Below are 18654 nucleotides of genomic sequence, written 5' to 3'. Positions count from 1 at the left end.
CTATAGTTACAAGCATTAGTTTGCTACCCTGTGGGGAGAGTTGGGAACTGAACTTAGGTCCTCTGGGAGGACAGAGGTCTCTTGCAACCACTGAGCCATCTCTTCAGCTCTAGTAAAGAGATTTTTTAAAAGACAATTAAAAATTGATAGTCTGCCTCTCTGAAATAGGTTCTGAAGTAGGTTTTAGTCATAGAAAGTAATTTAACAACTCATGAGTTGGTGAGAGTGCAAAATGCAAGTTTCATGTTTTTAGATGCAGTACTTCTGGTTAAATAATTCAACTTTGTTTTCCTCAACATTGTTTCATAGCAACAAATTCCTCCCCCTGACACTTTAGTAACTAATCTGGAATCCTTTAGACACAAGCACATAAACTACAGAGAATTTGTCTGGAATGAATTGCCTTATACAAAACAGGTATGTCTTAAGATTTGCAAGTTCCTCAAAAAGCAGAAATTTTGGAAGCTGCTATTTAGGATTCATAGCTCTCAAAATAAACATATGTGATTTCTAGCTTAAACACTGCACTAAAGGAGAGACTTTGTTCCAGAATAACATGCCTAGAACATTCCTTGGCACACTGTAGTCATTCAGTAGAAAATGGTAACTTCATGATCTTTTCTCTTTGGTCGTTTATTTAAAATATTAAAGGTAGGGGCTGCCTAGTTAACATGTCTCAGTCCTCTTCTCTTTTCAAAGATATTGGTTAAGTACTAGAAATATAAGCTTCTCAAGGTATATCTCATGATATAATTTTTGTTTGTGGACAGATATAATTATTTTTGTTGTTATCTACACCTTAAAATGTATTAGGATTTCTAAATATCAGCTGAAGAGGCATTACAATATATATATAATATTATATATATAATTTTTAAGAAATTAAGTAACAGACCACAGTTCTGCTTCCGGATCTTCAGGAGTATACAGGATGCTTTAGAAGAGAAAACATGTGCCACCTTTAGTTTCACACAAATAAGTAAAGCATGGATCTCAAGCGTAGCCACAGTAGGGCTGGAAAAAAAGTGTGGGTATCTCCCAGTGTCCCTTACCACTGTCATTCACTTTAATCCTGGACATTTCTTATGTGGATTTTGCCTGCCTTTGAAGACAATTTTTCTTTTTGAGTAAGATGTGTTATGTTTCCATGTAAGCCCTGGTGTGTGTTACGGTTGTTTTGAGAAACGGGCATGCAAATCCTTGAATCCTCTGGATTATATGATGCTTAAGAGTGTCTCAGCTCTTTTCAGCTGACTCCTTGCTAAAATGGAACAGCCGGTGGAATCAAGGAAGCTGTTAAGAGTCGGTATCACTTCCACACCTTGCTTAAAAGTGTGGGCATCAAAGAACCATTTAAAAACCCACTAAAGATCCAGAGCTCCAGGCTAGGTTCTCATTCCTGAGACTTTTAAGCTGTCCTTAAATCCCATGAGCAGTTGCAATATTGTTCTTCTGGTCTGAGGTAATCATCACCTTTTCTTCTCCCCACTTTTCATCCTCATGGGATTAAATGGGCCCTGATTACCAATAAAGAAGCCCCTTTGTGGGGGTAATGATGCACCTTAGAACCTCTTCAGGGATTTCATCATTTTGAGCACATTTCACCTTTTGTGGAAAGGCTAAGCATGCCTTGCCACAGGGAGAAATAGGTGTCCTTAACTCCCCTACATACAGGATCATAAAGTGAAAAGAATAAAAATATTAATTAATGTTGCTTTGTGAATGGAAGCCTTGGACAAAGAAAACCAATCATCTATATGAAATTGATTGGCATAATAAATTCGGTTCAAGCTTAACCATAAAAGGAAACTAATAAAACATCATTAATATGGAAAGAAATTTTAAAGAAATTAGGAAACCATAAATAAGTGTCTGGCTGCTTACATACTTTATTTCACAGGATCACATTAAAATTTTATAGCTTCCTCATGTTTCACCTGAGGAAATGAACCCTAAAGATCATGCACACAGTAAATATGGTGGCTAAATTTACAAAACAAGTCCGTCTATCTACGCTGAACACGTTCTTCCTGTTGTGTTATGCTGTGAGCATGGGCTTTCTCAAAATATGATATGCTAGAAAACCCAGATCCTAGACAGATACTGTATTAAGCATGTGTCTTTGGGTAGGCAATGTGTATTTTTAAGTAACATGCACACATAACTGAGAAACGTGAGACTTCACGGAGTGCAGGTTGTAAGAAAAACTTGAGAATGAAGAGTGCTTTGAAGTAGACCTTGCTATATAAGAATGAATACTCCTAATATAGTGAGTGCTTAGATGTTTAGTGTTGTTACCAACGCTGTTAGCTATAATCATCCTTAGCACATACCATATGTGAATCACTGGGTGTTTCATTTGACCTGCTGATTCTTGCAATAAAGAACACAAAATCTTACTTTTTTCCAAAAAAAAAAAAAATGTAGTTGAAATTTGTGATAGAAGGAAAGAGAGGCTGGGCCGTGGTGGTGCACGCCTTTAATCCCAGCACTCGGGAGGCAGAGGCAGACAGATCTCTGTGAGTTTGAGACCAGCCTAGTCTCCAAAGCGAGTTCCAGGAAAGGTGCAAAGCTACACAGAGAAACCCTGTCTCGAAAAAAACCAAAAAAAAAAAAAAAAAAAAAGGGAGGAGAAAGGGGAAATAAAATTTCAATTCTTTTGGATATCAGTGCTGTTGTTGAAAATCAGAAAATCACATGTACAGCCTAAACAGTGTGTTTAATAAATGCCAAACTGCATTATAAAGCTTTTATAGGTGCTGGTGATGTTGGCTGCAGCGGAGTACTTACCTATCTGCACATACCTGCAAGATCCTGGCTTCAGTCACTAGCACCACAACACTTAATTAATTAAACAATTGTAGTTTTGAACTAGCATAGGGGTAGATAATTAAATAGATAGAGGAAAAGGGCATCAGTTTTATCCTATGCCAAAGTGATGGAGCTTTGAATAAATGATGCAGGATCAATTAGATATGAAAAATTAGAATTTTGCCACCTACCTCACACTATACTGAATAAATAATTCCAGATTCATAGTTGTCCCAAATGTGAATAAAAATTTTAGAAAATAATGTAGAATGACATTTTCATGACCCTAAGTTAAGTGTCTTTGTAAAGAATATACCAGTAACAACAACCTTGAAAAAAAAACAAACCTCAAATATCATTAGTATAAAAAAAAACTTTGTTCATCAGAAATCACTAATGAATGAATGGTTTCTCATTCACTAGGTTGTGGGCATTCTAAGAGAATGGCATCAACTACCTGGTAACAACAACCTGGAAACTCAAGTGCTTTTATTAAGTACAGAACAGGGAAAGGTGTAGGCGAAAGTTTTTCTCCTGCCTTCCTGTTCCCAAGAACCCAGCAGTCATTTCCCAAATAATTGACTCAGAGGCTTAATATTAATTCCAGTATATGTCTGTGATTTACATATCTATGGGAACAGAATGAAAAGAACACTTATCCAGAATACTTTTATAATTCTCACAAATAATAGCACCAAAGATGGCTAAAAGGAATGAATAAAGAGCTTTTAGTAGCTGCCTCTACAAACAGCTAAAGACATTAAACCACAATGAAATATTATTACATACATATTAAAGTGGCTGAAAATTTAAAAACAACTAATATTTGTTGGCAAAGACACAGAGCAAGGGAATTCATATGCAACCTTCAGAAGTGTAAATTGATACATTTATTTTGGCCTTCACTGGGAAGCTAATTATGTGATTAATTCATGAGCCTCAATTCTTTTTCTTATTATGTACCTCCCCAAATGCATACTGAATACACATAGACTAGAGAGATTGCAGTAGTTTGCAGAATGGAAAACCAGCAGCTTTCATATATGGTTCATTTTCACAAACACAAGGTTGAGAAAAGAAACCCAATACTGTGGATACATACAGCAGCATACTACCACTGTAAACTCAAAGCAAAGTAAAAGTTGAATTAAAGAACTCAGAATAATGTTAGCAGCATTTACCAGAGAATTATAATTAAAAAGCAAGATAAAGAAGGCTTCTAGAGTGTGCTTAGTGTTTGGGATTACAGAAGTTCAGTTTACAAAAGTCCACTCAAACTGTGTGGTCATGATCTAGTCACCTTCTAATGAAATATTATATGTTCATTAAAAATGTTAAAATTATGCTATTGATATCACAATCAGTAGTAAATAATGTCAGCATCGGTTGTTCCTTAGGCTACCAAAAAGACGTTACTAAAAATAAGTTTTTTAAAACCTATTACATGTTTTAATTTCAAGAGAAATTTCTAAATACCCATTTGTGTGTGTGTGTGTGTGTGTGTGTGTGTGTGTGTGTGTTTACAGCTGTGTGTGGAGGCACATGGATATGTGCTCTTGAGCGCAGAGACAGGAATTGACACTGCTGCTGTGTGCCCTGTCTATTGAGACAGGGTCTCTTACTTGAACCCAGAGCTTATCGATTCCCATCTCTGTCTCCGAAGCACGAGGGTTACAGGCAGTCGCCATACCTGGCCTGCATTTATGTGGGTCCTGTGGGTTCAAACTGGTCCTCATGTTTGTGTTCCCAGTGCTTACCCACGAAGCCAGCTCCCAAGCAGTTGGTTGCACATTTTTCAAAGACGGAAAGCTTGTTTTTGAAATTATAACCAATATAAGGGAAATAATTCATAAACATTTGGTATTTACTTAGGAATACTATATATGAATGAATACACTTTGCTGTTTGTTACGAGCCGAGGGAACACAGTTAAGAAATAACTTAATGTGAAAATGGAAAGCATGCTCCCATCACTGTGTGATACACATTAATCCAAGCACATAGTCGTATTTAAACCCGCTCACTCATTCATGCCAAATTCCAAGGGATTTTGTAGAGTGAAATTCATAAAAAATTTCCACCTTCCGGAATGTTCTTGAGAGCAGTACATGACGTTTGCATTACGTCATCTGATAAAGTTAAATTATCCCACCTAATGAAGCCCTCTGCTGCCCTCTGCCGTGTTTGACAGATGCAGCAGTGTTAAAGCGTCACCCTAAGACAATTCTGTAGGAGACTGGCCTGTGAGTGTATGGAGGTGTCTTGGCCACTATCTACTTAGTAGGAACACTCACACTGTTCTGAAAAAACAGATATTCTAGACCTGAGTTAGATGTTTCCAGATGTCTCTAGATGGACAAGAATCAAAGCTGCCGTAAACGCTTTTTCATTATCTGCTTAATGCTATTTGCAGTCACACCTGAGGAAAAAAAAAAAAAACAGAATAATTAGTATTTACGAGGTCATTTTGCCTTGGTTCAAGAAAGCGGAGTCAATGGGAATTTAATTCCAGAGAAAAAGGTCTCGCCGGTTGTTTTCAGTGCCCTGTGCCTTCCACGTGCCCTGTTTTCCATTGTGTTGACTGCGCAGAGCTGACTGGTGAAACAGAAAGTTGGCTTTGAAATAGCATAATTAGAAATGAATAAAGGGTTCTCCACAGTATCACTCTAATTTTGATAAGGAAATCTGATTTTTAAATTTTTCATTTCTATATGCAACCAATGAAAATGTGGCCTATTTAAAAACAGCTCACAGTTTCAATGATTGGTATAAATGGCATCTATTCTTTATTAGAGACTTATTTTCAACATCTACAATTGAGCATTCCAGACAAAACTGAGAAATTCAAACTTCTTAGAGAAAGCTTTGAACACTGAACTAGAATTGAAACAACCCTTTCCAGCTTTGTCCTCTGAGGCTTCAGATTTGTGTAGTCGTGGTTGGCAAGAGGCCTGAGTGTGAAATAAGCCCAACTCATCACTTTCTTTGAGACCTTCGGTAAAAGGACTTGATAAGGTTTTGTAAAACATTTACAAAATTCCTTTCCTTAGGATAGCATTTGAATTGCCTTGTATGGTTATGAGTTATCTCAGAGAATGCCTTAAAAGGTGAATATTATAACTGCATGTTGAAGTCTTCCTCAAATCTAAAAGCCTCATTTTCCTGTGGTGTGTGTGTGTGTGTGTGTCTGTGTGTGTGTGCTTTAAATAATTAGAATGTGATTTTAAGTTTTTATACATTTGCCCAAGAGAAAACTCCATGCGTTATGTAAATGCCATTGTTAAGTAGGACCAAACAACCAACGTGAAAACACGCTTCAGTTTTATTTATTTATTATTTATATTTATTTTATTATTATCTTAGTGGATGAGTAAGTGCAATAGCCATTTACTTTAGTGATTTGATCTGACCCCATTTCAAAGAAGGCAGTCAGCAATTCTGTCAGTTCCTGACCCTGTTAACTGAGGGAGGTGACATCTACTCTGGAAACTGTGGGAGGTGACATCTACTCTGGTAACTGAGGGATGTGACATCTACTCTGTTAACTGTGGGAGGTGACATCTACTCTGGAAACTGTGGGAGGTGACATCTACTCTGGAAACTGTGGGAGGTGACATCTACCCTGGAAACTGTGGGAGGTGACATCTACTCTGGAAACTGTGGGAGGTGACATCATCTACTCTGTTAACTGTGAGAGGTGACATCTACTCTGGAAACTGGGAGGTGACATCTACACTGTTAACTGTGGGAGGTGACATCTACTCTGTTAACTGTGGGAGGTGACATCTACTCTGGTAACTGTGAGAGGTGACATCATCTACTCTGTTAACTGTGGGAGGTGACATCTACTCTGGAAACTGTGGGAGGTGACATCTACTCTGGAAACTGTGGGAAGTGACATCTACCCTGGAAACTGGGAGGTGACATCTACCCTGGAAACTGTGGGAGGTGACATCTACTCTGGAAACTGGGAGGTGACATCTACTCTGGAAACTGGGAAGTGACATCTACTCTGGAAACTGTGGGAGGTGACATCTACTCTGGAAACTGGGAAGTGACATCTACTCTGGAAACTGGGAGGTGACATCTACTCTGGAAACTGGGAGGTGACATCTAGTCTGGAAACTGGGAGGTGACATCTACACTGTTAACTGTGGGAGGTGACATCTACCCTGGTAACTGTGGGAGGTGACATCTACTCTGGTAACTGTGGGAGGTGACATCTACTCTGTTAACTGTGGGAGGTGACATCTACCCTGTTAACTGTGAGAGGTGACATCATCTACTCTGTTAACTGTGGGAGGTGACACCTACCCTGGTAACTGTGGGAGGTGACACCTACCCTGGAAACTGTGGGAGGTGACATCTACACTGTTAACTGTGGGAGGTGACATCTACTCTGGAAACTGGGAGGTGACATCTACTCTGGAAACTGTGGGAGGTGACATCTACTCTGGAAACTGTGGGAGGTGACATCTACTCTGGAAACTGGGAGGTGACATCTATACTGTTAACTGTGGGAGGTGACATCTACTCTGGAAACTGTGGGAGGTGACATCTACTCTGGTAACTGGGAGGTGACATCTACTCTGGTAACTGTGGGAGGTGACATCTACTCTGGTAACTGTGGGAGGTGACATCTACTCTGGAAACTGTGGGAGGTGACATCTACTCTGTTAACTGTGGGAGGTGACATCTACTCTGGTAACTGTGGGAGGTGACATCTACTCTGGAAACTGTGGGAGGTGACATCTACCCTGGAAACTGTGGGAGGTGACAATCTACCCACAGAGTAGATTACTCTGGAAACTGTGGGAAGAGGTGATATCATCTACTAATAATTTGGTTTCTTAAGCTAGAGAGGTGCTCTGCATGACAAATAATACCAAAAATGTTTTCTGTTTGGTAGCTTAGTCAAATTATTTTCCTACTGAACCAATACTTTGACCATGGAATGTAAGATAAAATTATAAGGTAGAATCTGCTATCTTATAAATTGTTTACAGTAATACAAATCATTACTAATAATATACCATTAAAGATAATATATGGCAAACTTAAAAATACAAACATCTAATATTAAAGCTTATATAGTGCTATCTTTTTTTTACCCACTTCTAAAATACAGATATATTGGGTAAGCAATCAGATTTATATATGCACCTTTTGGGCTCTCATAAAAATATAATAGAGTGATAAACTCCTTTTCATTGACTCTTACCCATTATATCACTTCTGGTTATTATCATTTGGTAACAATATATAAATTTAAGAAAAAGAGAGTTTTCATAATAGCAGTATATGGATTTCCCCATGAGTTTCAACTCCATCCAGTTATTAATAAACATTCAGTTTATACATGCATACTATAATACTTGATAGTAGTTTGAAAAACTCTTAACATTTGTTTATAGACTTTTAAAAACAAATTTTTATTCCCAGAAAATTCATGATTCCTATTTATTATTGATCCTCTGGGATTTTTCAAGGAGTACATACATGCAATCGTGTCTTCTCCCTACTAGCCATCTGAACAAACTTTAATCAAACCAAGGCATCTGAATGAACATTAGTGTATGACATAAAGTTATCAGTTACACCTGGGAGCCCTCTTTCTTTAGGACTTTCTTGGCTTCTGTTATGGCTTTTCATAATGGAGAAGAAACATAGAATGCAGGTGAAAAGGCTTTTTCCCATTCTGTGATTCCAAGAAATAGACATTGGTGTAACACAAGTCATAAAAGGTCTTATTAATAGAAAACCCAGAGCCAGATATTGGGGTGAAAGCTGAAAGATCAGAGAAGCAAAACAGCCAGCCTTTAGCTCACCTCCACAAAATTCTCAGCCTCAAGAGAGTGAGTTCCTGTTTCCTCATGCCTTATATGCCTTTCTGGGTCCTGTCATATTACTTCCTGGGATTAAAGGCATGTGTCACTGCCTGGTTCTGTTTCTCTCCTGTAGCCCAGTGTGGCCTTGAACTTACAGAGATCCAAATGGATCTCTGCCTCCTGTTTGGTAGGATTAAAGGTGTGCCACCACTGTCTGACCTCTATGTCTAATCTTGTGGCTGGCTCTGTCCTCTGATCCTCAGGTAAGCTTTATTGGGGTACACTATATATCACCACAGATTGGTGTCATTGTTCTGCTAATGTTGACACTGAGGTGATTGTTTCTGTTGTCATTCTCTGCTAACCGCGTTGCTAACTTATCTTTGACTTTCTTTTCCCCTGAAAATGTTTCACTGGGTATCTTTGGGGTCATTATTTGCTAACACATCGATGCCAAAAAGACATCCAAGGACAACTACTAGTATCTTCTAGTTAATCAACCCATTTTTAACGTGCAAAATTATATTCAGTTGTAAATTGCATTGAATTTTTATTTCAAGTTATGTATCTATTGGTAAGATACTCTCTCTTTTAAACTGCAGGGAAATTCTGGAAAACAAACACCACACATATTCAAGCAAATCACCCGAGTGTTCTAGAAAATAGTGAACATAAAGATTCAAGAGCCTGTTAAGAAAAAACTTGACTTTCATGTAAATAGTTCTTCCCTTTGAAGGATTTTTGCATGTCACTTGCTCAGTTGAGAACTCAATGTAGATTGCTGAGGCCTCTTCATGTCTTCAAAAGTAAAATATAAATTGAATGCTTCACAATTAGATGGTCAAATGTAATCTTTTGGAGGAAATGTTCATTCGGAAGACCAAATGCAGTTCTTCCATATACTCTATTACTATTCCTTGGAATACTAACTGAGCACCTACCACTCCATCGACAACAGTGCTCAATTCCTAGCTTGCTAGTCACTTAGTGTGAAATTGCAGGGGTCTGATCAGAAGAAATTCTGCATCATACCTTTTGATTACAACAGTGTAAAGGCTTCATTTTAACTAAGGACAATCCGGTGACAGTTCCTCTGCTGTCTGCAGCAAGTACATTATCCTTTACGTTGTTTCCTTTGAATCATCACAAAAACTCCATGAAAAGACATTATTGCTATTTCGCAAAGTAAGATGATGCTCAAAGAGTTGAAGCTTCATATTAGACAATATAATAGGAGATTTCAATTCAAGATGGAGATCATCTGGGTCTTTCAATGTTAAAAGCTATCTTTCATACAAATGTAATACTGTAATGACCGTCTAGTGGGAAATAGGAAATGGGTAACTCAGCCTGTAATCCACTTTTATTCCATTTATTTGTTATAACCTCTGCTCTTTTCAGTGATTATTATAATTTAAATACTATATCAAAGGCACATTCTATGAAATTATAAGAGCTAATATGATAGCCTGCAATGTATTTACAGATGATTATTTTTATTCTGATTATTAAGTTATGCATATACATTACTTAAAACTTATAATACAAAGTGTATTAAAAACATAACTCACCCTAAGCATAATTAGTTTTTGCTGTATCTCATTTACTCAAAACAGTATACATTTATTCAATATGTAAATTTTGTTCAAAAAGTATATGTTTTGTTCTTGTGTGTGTTAATGTACACATTGTGTACTTTTTCCATGTTTCAATCACCATTTTGTAATGTGATTCTATTACTTTCTGTGATTTCTGTTGTTTTTTGCAACTTGTTTGACCAATTCTTTATTTTCTATATAACACTTGTTCACATTCATATATGGACAGACTTACAATGAGTTTGAATGTATACCTTGATAGAACAACAACAGTTATGCAAAGTGTAGTTCCAAAGTGAATTTGCTGTCTTCACAGAAAGTGTAAGGTCCCATCAGCTTGCAATACAGTATTTTCCTTGAGCAATTACAAATATATACTCCCACTGATACTCAAAAGAATTATTTTTCCCTCCGTGTGGTTATCATCCAGTGTATGTACCCATGGTCCATCTAATGTTCTGTGCATGTCCCCCATGTGGTAGAAATGTCCTGTTGGTGCTGCTCTTCTTCGTTCAGTGAACACATGACCTATTCTGCATTTCTATGCGATATGATAAGGTCAGAAGTTGACTGTAGTCTTCGCTGAGTTGTAGGGGAAGAGCTCTAGCAATCTTGCTGTCACACACAGACCCTCACTGTTCCTTGTTTTCTGAAGGCTGTTTAACAATTAGATGCTGATAGAAGCATTATGACATTTTATCATACTTGGCAGTTACCAAAAATATATCTGATCACTGTTTTATTCTCTAGTTTTATTAAGGATTGATTGGCAAACAATCACACACACACACACACACACACACACACACACACACACACACACACACAATGTATTAAATAAGCCTTGATACACATGTATCATCTCATGGAACAAGCTTCCTTCAGTCACTTTGCCTTCATAACTCTTCTCTCCATCAGTAAACATTTTAGATCTTTGAACTTTCGATTCTTGAGCTTTGTGTCATATGTGAGAGTATCCCCAAGCAAATATACCATATATATAAATTGGGAAGTTATGATATTGTATCATTTTTCAGTGATGTTAAGATCTCCTCCAAAGTTCAACTTCAAGTATGGATTTCATGCTGCCATAACTGGTCCAGCTTTTTCTCCTTTCTCTTAGTGCTAGGAATCAAGCCCAGGGCTTTGAGCATTCTAAGCAAGTGCTCTTTCATTAATACAGCCTTCAATCCAACTTTAAAAGTCTGTTACATAATTGTGTTTTAATTAAAATTAATATGTATCTATTTTAAAGACTATATGTTTAAAGGCTAGTTGTATAGATGCTGGTACATAACTTTAGAGGAAATTCGTGTCATTTTGCTTATGTATGGTGGGAGAGAAATAAATATGTGAATAAATTTTTAAGCCAACAAATTTGTCAATATGCAAAAAAGCTGTGACTACAGCAAAGAATTTTAAAATCGTTTTAAAAATTGTATCTCACTTTTTTGTCTTAAAAACAAATACAGCTTAACTGTGCTAATTCAGAGACATTAAGTATTAATATGAATTTAATTTTACCATAAGATTTTAAGCAAGTGAGTGTTTGTTAATAAGACTTGTAGTAGCAGATTCAGTGTCTGTCATGGTTTTTTTTTGTTTGTTTGTTTGTTTTTTGGTTTTTCGAGACAGGGTTTCACTGTAGCTTTGCGCCTTTCCTGAAACTCCCTTGGTAGCCCAGGCTGGCCTCAAACTCACAGAGAGCCGCCTGCCTCTGCCTCCTGAGTGCTGGGATTAAAGGTGTGCACCACCACCGCCCAGCTCAGTGTCTGTCATGTTAAACCAGAAGTGTTTTGAGTTTTTCTTCCTAAACTCTCAGTGTGGTGAAGCATTGATCTTGTATTTTTGTCTGACAGGCTTTCGCAGGCAAAGACCTGGAGGAGCAGTTACGGTCAGTGTCCAGTGTAGATGAGCTCATGTCTGTCCTGTACCCAGACTACTGGAAAATGTACAAGTGCCAGCTAAGGAAAGGTGGCTGGCAGCAGCCCACCCTCAACACCAGGACAGGGGACACTGTAAAATTTGCTGCTGCACATTATAACACAGAGATCCTGAAAAGTAAGTATGGGCAATGAAGTGTGTGAAGAGCCTCGGGTGTTCCACAGTGATGATGATGATGATGATGATGATGATGATGATGATGATGATGATGATGATGGTGTGGGCCTTTGCTTCCAGCTCAATATACCTTAAGTCCTCCCACAATAAAGAAAATAGAAGTGAGTCAAGTACTTTGAATAAAACACTTGGGGAGCCGGGCGGTGGTGGCGCACGCCTTTAATCCCAGCACTTGGGAGGCAGAGCCAGGCGGATCTCTGTGAGTTCGAGGCCAGCCTGGGCTACCAAGTGAGTTCCAGGAAAGGCGCAAAGCTACACAGAGAAACCCTGTCTCGAAAAACCAAAAAAAAAAAAAAAAAAAAAAAAAAAAAAAAAAAAAACACTTGGGGAATTCTTTTTACATAGTTAGATGATTTCTTGAAATTCATAGCTAGGAGACACATGCATATGAACACACATTTATTTTGAGAATTGAGACAATAGTCCACTGTAAACATTTGAAAACACTTAAATAAATTTTCTAGTACTGTGTTAATTTGTTTTAGCTACTTTGGTTAATTTAATTGTTTGTATCTCAAGAAAATGGATATTTTAAGAAAAACAGCATTGCATGAATTTTCTTTTTTTATTTCAATTTAAACATGCTCAATTTCACTGTTGTGCTAGAACATTTATTCATTGTGCATAAGATGTATAAAACTCTGGGCACTATTTTCATAAACAGGCAGACAGACAGACAAACACACACTTGAAAGTAATGAAAGAAAAATAGTTGCTCACCCACACCACCTTCCGAAAGCTACTTTCTGTCATGTTACCTCAGAGATAACTGACTCAGAATGGCCTTTTATGAAGTAGCTAAATAGCCACCATAACATTTCACAAAAAAATTATGATGTTATGTAAAATGATGTAACATGAGTGGACAGGCCAATTAAGAAAAACCTTTCTTTAGTTTTGAATATTTCTGTGTTTTAAAGTTTAACTTGGGTCCAGGTAGATGACTCAATAGGTAAGACGGCTTGCTCTGCAAGCACAAAGACCTGAGTTTGAATCCCCAGCATAGCTACAGGTGCCTATAGCCCCAGCATTGCAGAGAACAGACATCGGAAAGTCCTGTGAACTAGGTCGTCAGCCAGCTTAGTGTCTGGCTCACTGAGAAAACCTATCTCAAGACAAGATAGAGAATGATAGAGGAGCCGAGTCTTCTTCTAGCTCTGTGGCACCCCACCACACACACACACACACACACACACACACACACACACACACACACACACACAATATGATAGTGCAAGGTATGTTTAAAGCAAAACCAGACAAATTAACTGGAATCATGGTGGAATAACCCACAATTTATTATCCTTAAAAAGTGTTACTTTAGAGAAAATATGGAAGATGTAAACTACTGCACTTAGAAACTGCATCATTTTTAATATAGTAGAGTCAAGAGTATCACAGGTAAGCCAACAACTTATGGAAGCAAACATCCAAGAGAAAGCATGTGAAGGGAATAGTAAATTTGATTTTCCTGAAAAGAGTCAGTTTAGGTTACAAGTTGTAATAGGTGGAAAATAACCTTGTTTTGCACATAGCTACTGTCATGACATTATTCAAAAGTGTCGGACAGCTTGCTTAAAAACAAGTTTTGAATTGACTCCGAAACCATACTTTTCTTTTCATTTACTTGTCAGTTTAAAAAGAAAAGCAAAAACACGCTGTTTACTTTTGCTTCATTACCACAAAAATTGTACATGCCAGGCAAAGGGCATGGCTTTGTTTTTGCACATCTTGTAAACATCCATATATTAAATTTTCCTTTTTTTAAGCAAGAATAACCAAACATTTGTGTTAGGATAGTGGTGTAACTTTTTAAATCTTTAACTTAATTCTAATTTTTTTTGTTACCTCCTTGCAGAAACCATTTTAACAGGAAACTTTCTCAGCCATCCTGCTAAATCTTATTTTACATTCCCATACAGTCAGTGGTTTCTTGAATTTTTTTTATACTAAATCTTAAAGTCTCAAGTCAAATATGATTAACTCTTAAATTTTTTGGTTGTGAGCCTAGCCTTTAATGGCTGAGCCATCTCTCCAGGCAACAGGAAGTCAACAACGACTGTCCCACTGAAGGAAGCTTCAGAAAGAGTAAGCCTCAGTGGATTCATTTGGGAGCTGGGTGGCGGGCCTCTCAATGACTCAAAGAGCAAAGAATAAAAACAACCACCACCACCAACAACAACAACAAAAATATATGATGAACTTCCCGACGCTGTAGGCTTTGTTTCTCCCTTGGTGACTTCTGTGTAACTTACTGGCTTCCCTATGACTCGACAGGTATTGATCATGAGTGGAGAAAGACTCAATGCATGCCGCGTGAGGTGTGTATAGATGTGGGGAAGGAGTTTGGAGCGGCCACAAACACCTTCTTTAAACCTCCATGTGTGTCCGTCTACAGATGTGGGGGCTGCTGCAACAGTGAGGGGCTCCAGTGCATGAACTCCAGCACAGGTTACCTCAGCAAGACGGTAGGTATTTCAAAGCTCGTTCCTATGTGAGAGCCCTCTCTGTCATCCGGGGAATGGGAACGTAGACTTCCGATCCCATTACGGCGACTTACTTACTTCAAGGGGGAGGGTCTTACATTTTATTTGGGGAAGTAAGTGTTTCAATTAGCTTGTGTTTTGGAGGCTCCAGTTTCGCAAAGAAAGAAATGAATGCGTTATAAACTCTGCTCCTACAGTAGAGTAAAGTCTAGTCAAGGAAACAAATATGAACGACATAATACAATTGCATGTGTGTATACAGAGTTATACTATATATCATCTACAGCATATATAGAATATAGAATATATATGTCTACCTGCACTATGTATGCACTCATTTATAGCTGTGTTTGTGTTGAACTTTAACAATAACCATCATCAGTGACTAGAGAGAGAACTCAGTTGTTAACAGTGCTTTATTTGGAAGCGCAGGGTTCTGAGCTCAGTATCTAGTACCAATGTACTGCACAGTCATATGGGTTTATAATTCCTGTGCTAAGGAGTCAAAGACAGGCTCACTAGCCAGCCAGGCTCACTCAATAAACAAGCCCAGGTCTCAGTGGGAGACACTGTCTCCAGTACTCTAGTAACACAGTAGATGGCTTCTGGAATATATACCTGAGGTTGACCGCTGGCTATCATATGTACATGAACTTGTACTCCCTCACACATGGACACCACACACACACACACACACACACACACACACACACACACCAACCATTTTTCATTTAGCAACAAAGTGCTTATATAAACATTTAAGTTTAAATCCTCTGGCTTTAGAAATGTAGCAGAAATACACACTCAAAATATAAAGTTAAATAATCACACACTGTGGTGCAATGAAAAAAGGAAAAAAAAATTGAAACTGTGATTTAATTTGCACAGTGTAAAATTTTGTCAAATTGATTGTTTACTGCATACACATTTTAGCCGATCGACAATCTTTTATCAGCTAAACATTGTCTTATTTTGTTATAATGTCAATGACTGTGGAAACTAAGACTATCCCCTCAATTATTACTGGTCTATCCAGTAATCTTTAAGCCTAACTAAGAGGTATGTGTGATGGTACTAGGGCAGAGGGGAGTAAGTGATAACTAAGAATTGAAGAGAGCCAAGAAAACAGGATGTACAAGAAGGGTCAGACAATAGAATGTTAGGAGATACTGAAGGGTAAGTTACAGGGCAGTCGTCGGGCCTTGGTGAATACTATAATCTTATTCTACAGGCAGTGGGGCTCAGTAAACGGCCTTTAAGCTGAAGAATGACAATATTAGACATGTGTTGTTTACAGTAACATGCCAGTGTTAACATGAGAACAGGGGATAGACGTGGAAGAGAGGAAACTGAGGTGTGGAAAGCAGAAAGGATACCATCTCACTAACTGCGAAGAGCAGCAAAGGCACCTTGATGCACTATGACAGTGGAAACATGGGGATTTGAGAAACTTGCGGGACAGCTAACATTTGTCTGAAGACCCCTCTTATCCAATTGCACACTCATGGTCTCTCATCTACTATTGTGTTTGCTTTTCATAGTGATCCACTCCAAGTCCCTCCTGGTTTCCAAAATCCATACTTAAAATTGTGACTCAGCTTGCTTGCTCCTAGAAAGTCAGGCAGTATGCCTATGACTGCCTGAGAAGCAACCAAGTCAACCTCATTCTCCCCCATTTCCACTTTATTGTTACACTGTCATCAGTTTGCTCAAGCCAAATATTCTTTAAACTGAAAGTTCAATCAAGAATTCCACTAAATAAACGTAACTTCCAAGTATCTCTGGAGCGCAGATAATGTCTTCACTCTGACGTTGTCCACATTTATATCTGACTAGGACCATAAAACATGAATCTAAAAGCTACTGTCCCACATCCATACTTAGTTCCTTCCAACACATTTGCAACATTTTGTAGTGATGTAAACGCCTTCCAGTAGTACTGTATTCTTGAGTCTGGGCCAGCATTTATCCAGTGTACTGATAAGCTTGTGTTTGCCTGTTGGAATACCCAGAAAATCATGTCCCCTCATCCACAAAGACCGAAAGTTGAATACGCTTTATTGTTCCCTCCTTTAAGACGTGATTTCCCGGGCCCGCCATAATCCCTGACTCTCAGCTCCCATCTCTCATGGCTTTGACCCTCAAAAGCTGCTTTTCACTGCTCCTTAGATTCCGTTAACTCTTGGATCATGTAGCTGTTCACCTGCCCATCATTTTAGTGTTGTGCAGCCTGTCAGAAACATCACCTGATGTCTTCCTGCTTGGCCCCCAAGTCTCCGTTTACCCAGTGAGGCACTGCTCACCCTCAGGGTTACTTATACAAGCCATTTCTGCATTTCCATGACATCGTGCTGTGATTGTTCCATAACTACTTTTGTTACCCATCATTCGCCATCCTCACATCATCTGTCATGTTTTTATTTTTTTTCTTTATTCTTTTCCCTTAACTCCAAGAAAACAAAAGTTGTTCATTAACCGAGAGAATACAGTGCAATACTTGGCACGTGGCAAACACTTGGCCTGAGTAGAGTGAATACTCGAGCAAAAGGATATTACTTCAGGATCAGAGGTTGAGTTTGGCATATGCTGGTTTTTGAGTTTGAAAATACTAAAAGGTGCAGATATTAGAGTGATGTTGGACATAGAATTCTAGTGATGTGGCTGAATCTATTAAATTTTGATTTGAGAGAAAGCATCATGTTGCTAATTGTTATTTGAAGTGAAGTATAATGTGCTTATTAATAGCAAATTTATTTATCAGAAGAGAAAAAACAAATGCCAAAGTAAAATCAGCATTCATTATTTATTGTTATTCATGATTCATTATTTATCTCAGCCACTACTTTGCTTCATTTTGTAAAACCATGCTCTCCTCCTACCCACAGGATCCTCTTGCATGGTTTTATTTAGATTAAAAGAATTCATTTAACTTAAATTCAGTTAAATGAGTGGTATCTTATACTGTTTTACAGTAAGTTGTAACTTATACACCCTGTCCAAATAGGATTTAGTATGTGGCCACAATAATTGTATTTGGGGCTGGAGAGATCACTCAGAGGTTAGGAATGCTGATCTTATACAGGAACAGAGTTCAATTCCCAACACCAAGATCTGGTGGGTCACAAAGGCCCATAACTTCGGCTTGAGGGGATCCACCTTCTCTAAGGTACATATCCTCCACTTCTGCACATACATACACAAAATGAAAACTCAACTTATAAAATAAAATTAATATTCATCGTCATTAAAAGTAGTGTAGGTGTTATGATGAGGACTCCACCAGTTTATGGAAGTCTATTCAATGAACTTTATATCCCAAGTGGCTAAAGCATGAAACTCCCCAAGGCAGGAAGGAGTAGTCAGTTATGTTTTCTCTTTTTAATGCAGTTTGTTACATCTACTTGATAACTTTCTCCTAAGTTTATAAAAAAAAAACTTACTAATTTACATGTGAGAATGTGTGAAAATTTCTCTCCAATTAAAAAAAAATAACTTTCTTACTGCTAAATTTCTTTAAGGTAAAAAGAAAAACAAAAAACAAAACAAAACAAAAAAGAAAAACAAAAAAAACCCCAAACAAATATTTTAAAAAAAAACAAGAAGCTTTGTTTTGTTAAAGTTTCAGACACATATTTGAGCAATCAAAGTCACCAGTCTGAGTCATATAAACTTAAAGAACACCAGGACTTCAAGTGTTGTGTCTGGATTGTTGATTTTTTTTTCAAATGGAAACTTCATAGAAATGTTTTCTTGTGGGTCTCCGTGAAGGGCAGGTTATCAGAATGTGTGAGGAAGCCAGTTTCTAGTTGC

The 18654-nt window shown here is 37.9% G+C and overlaps 1 protein-coding gene across 1 annotated transcript in view; it reads left to right on the top strand.

The window, feature by feature from the left end:
• Vegfc (vascular endothelial growth factor C) overlaps window positions 1-18654 on the top strand; it is a 103591-nt gene that overhangs the window by 60830 nt on the left and 24107 nt on the right. The window contains exons 2-3 of the mRNA XM_006970908.3: window positions 12097-12298; window positions 14636-14826. Of these exons, the coding sequence (XP_006970970.1) occupies window positions 12097-12298; window positions 14636-14826 (393 nt within the window). The remainder of the gene's footprint in view (window positions 1-12096; window positions 12299-14635; window positions 14827-18654) is intronic.

The sequence above is a fragment of the Peromyscus maniculatus genome, chromosome 17, assembly GCF_049852395.1.
Source record: "Peromyscus maniculatus bairdii isolate BWxNUB_F1_BW_parent chromosome 17, HU_Pman_BW_mat_3.1, whole genome shotgun sequence".
Lineage (NCBI taxonomy): Eukaryota > Metazoa > Chordata > Mammalia > Rodentia > Cricetidae > Peromyscus > Peromyscus maniculatus.
The sequence above is the reverse complement of the archived record's forward strand: the minus strand, read 5'-3'. Positions and strand labels throughout refer to the sequence as shown.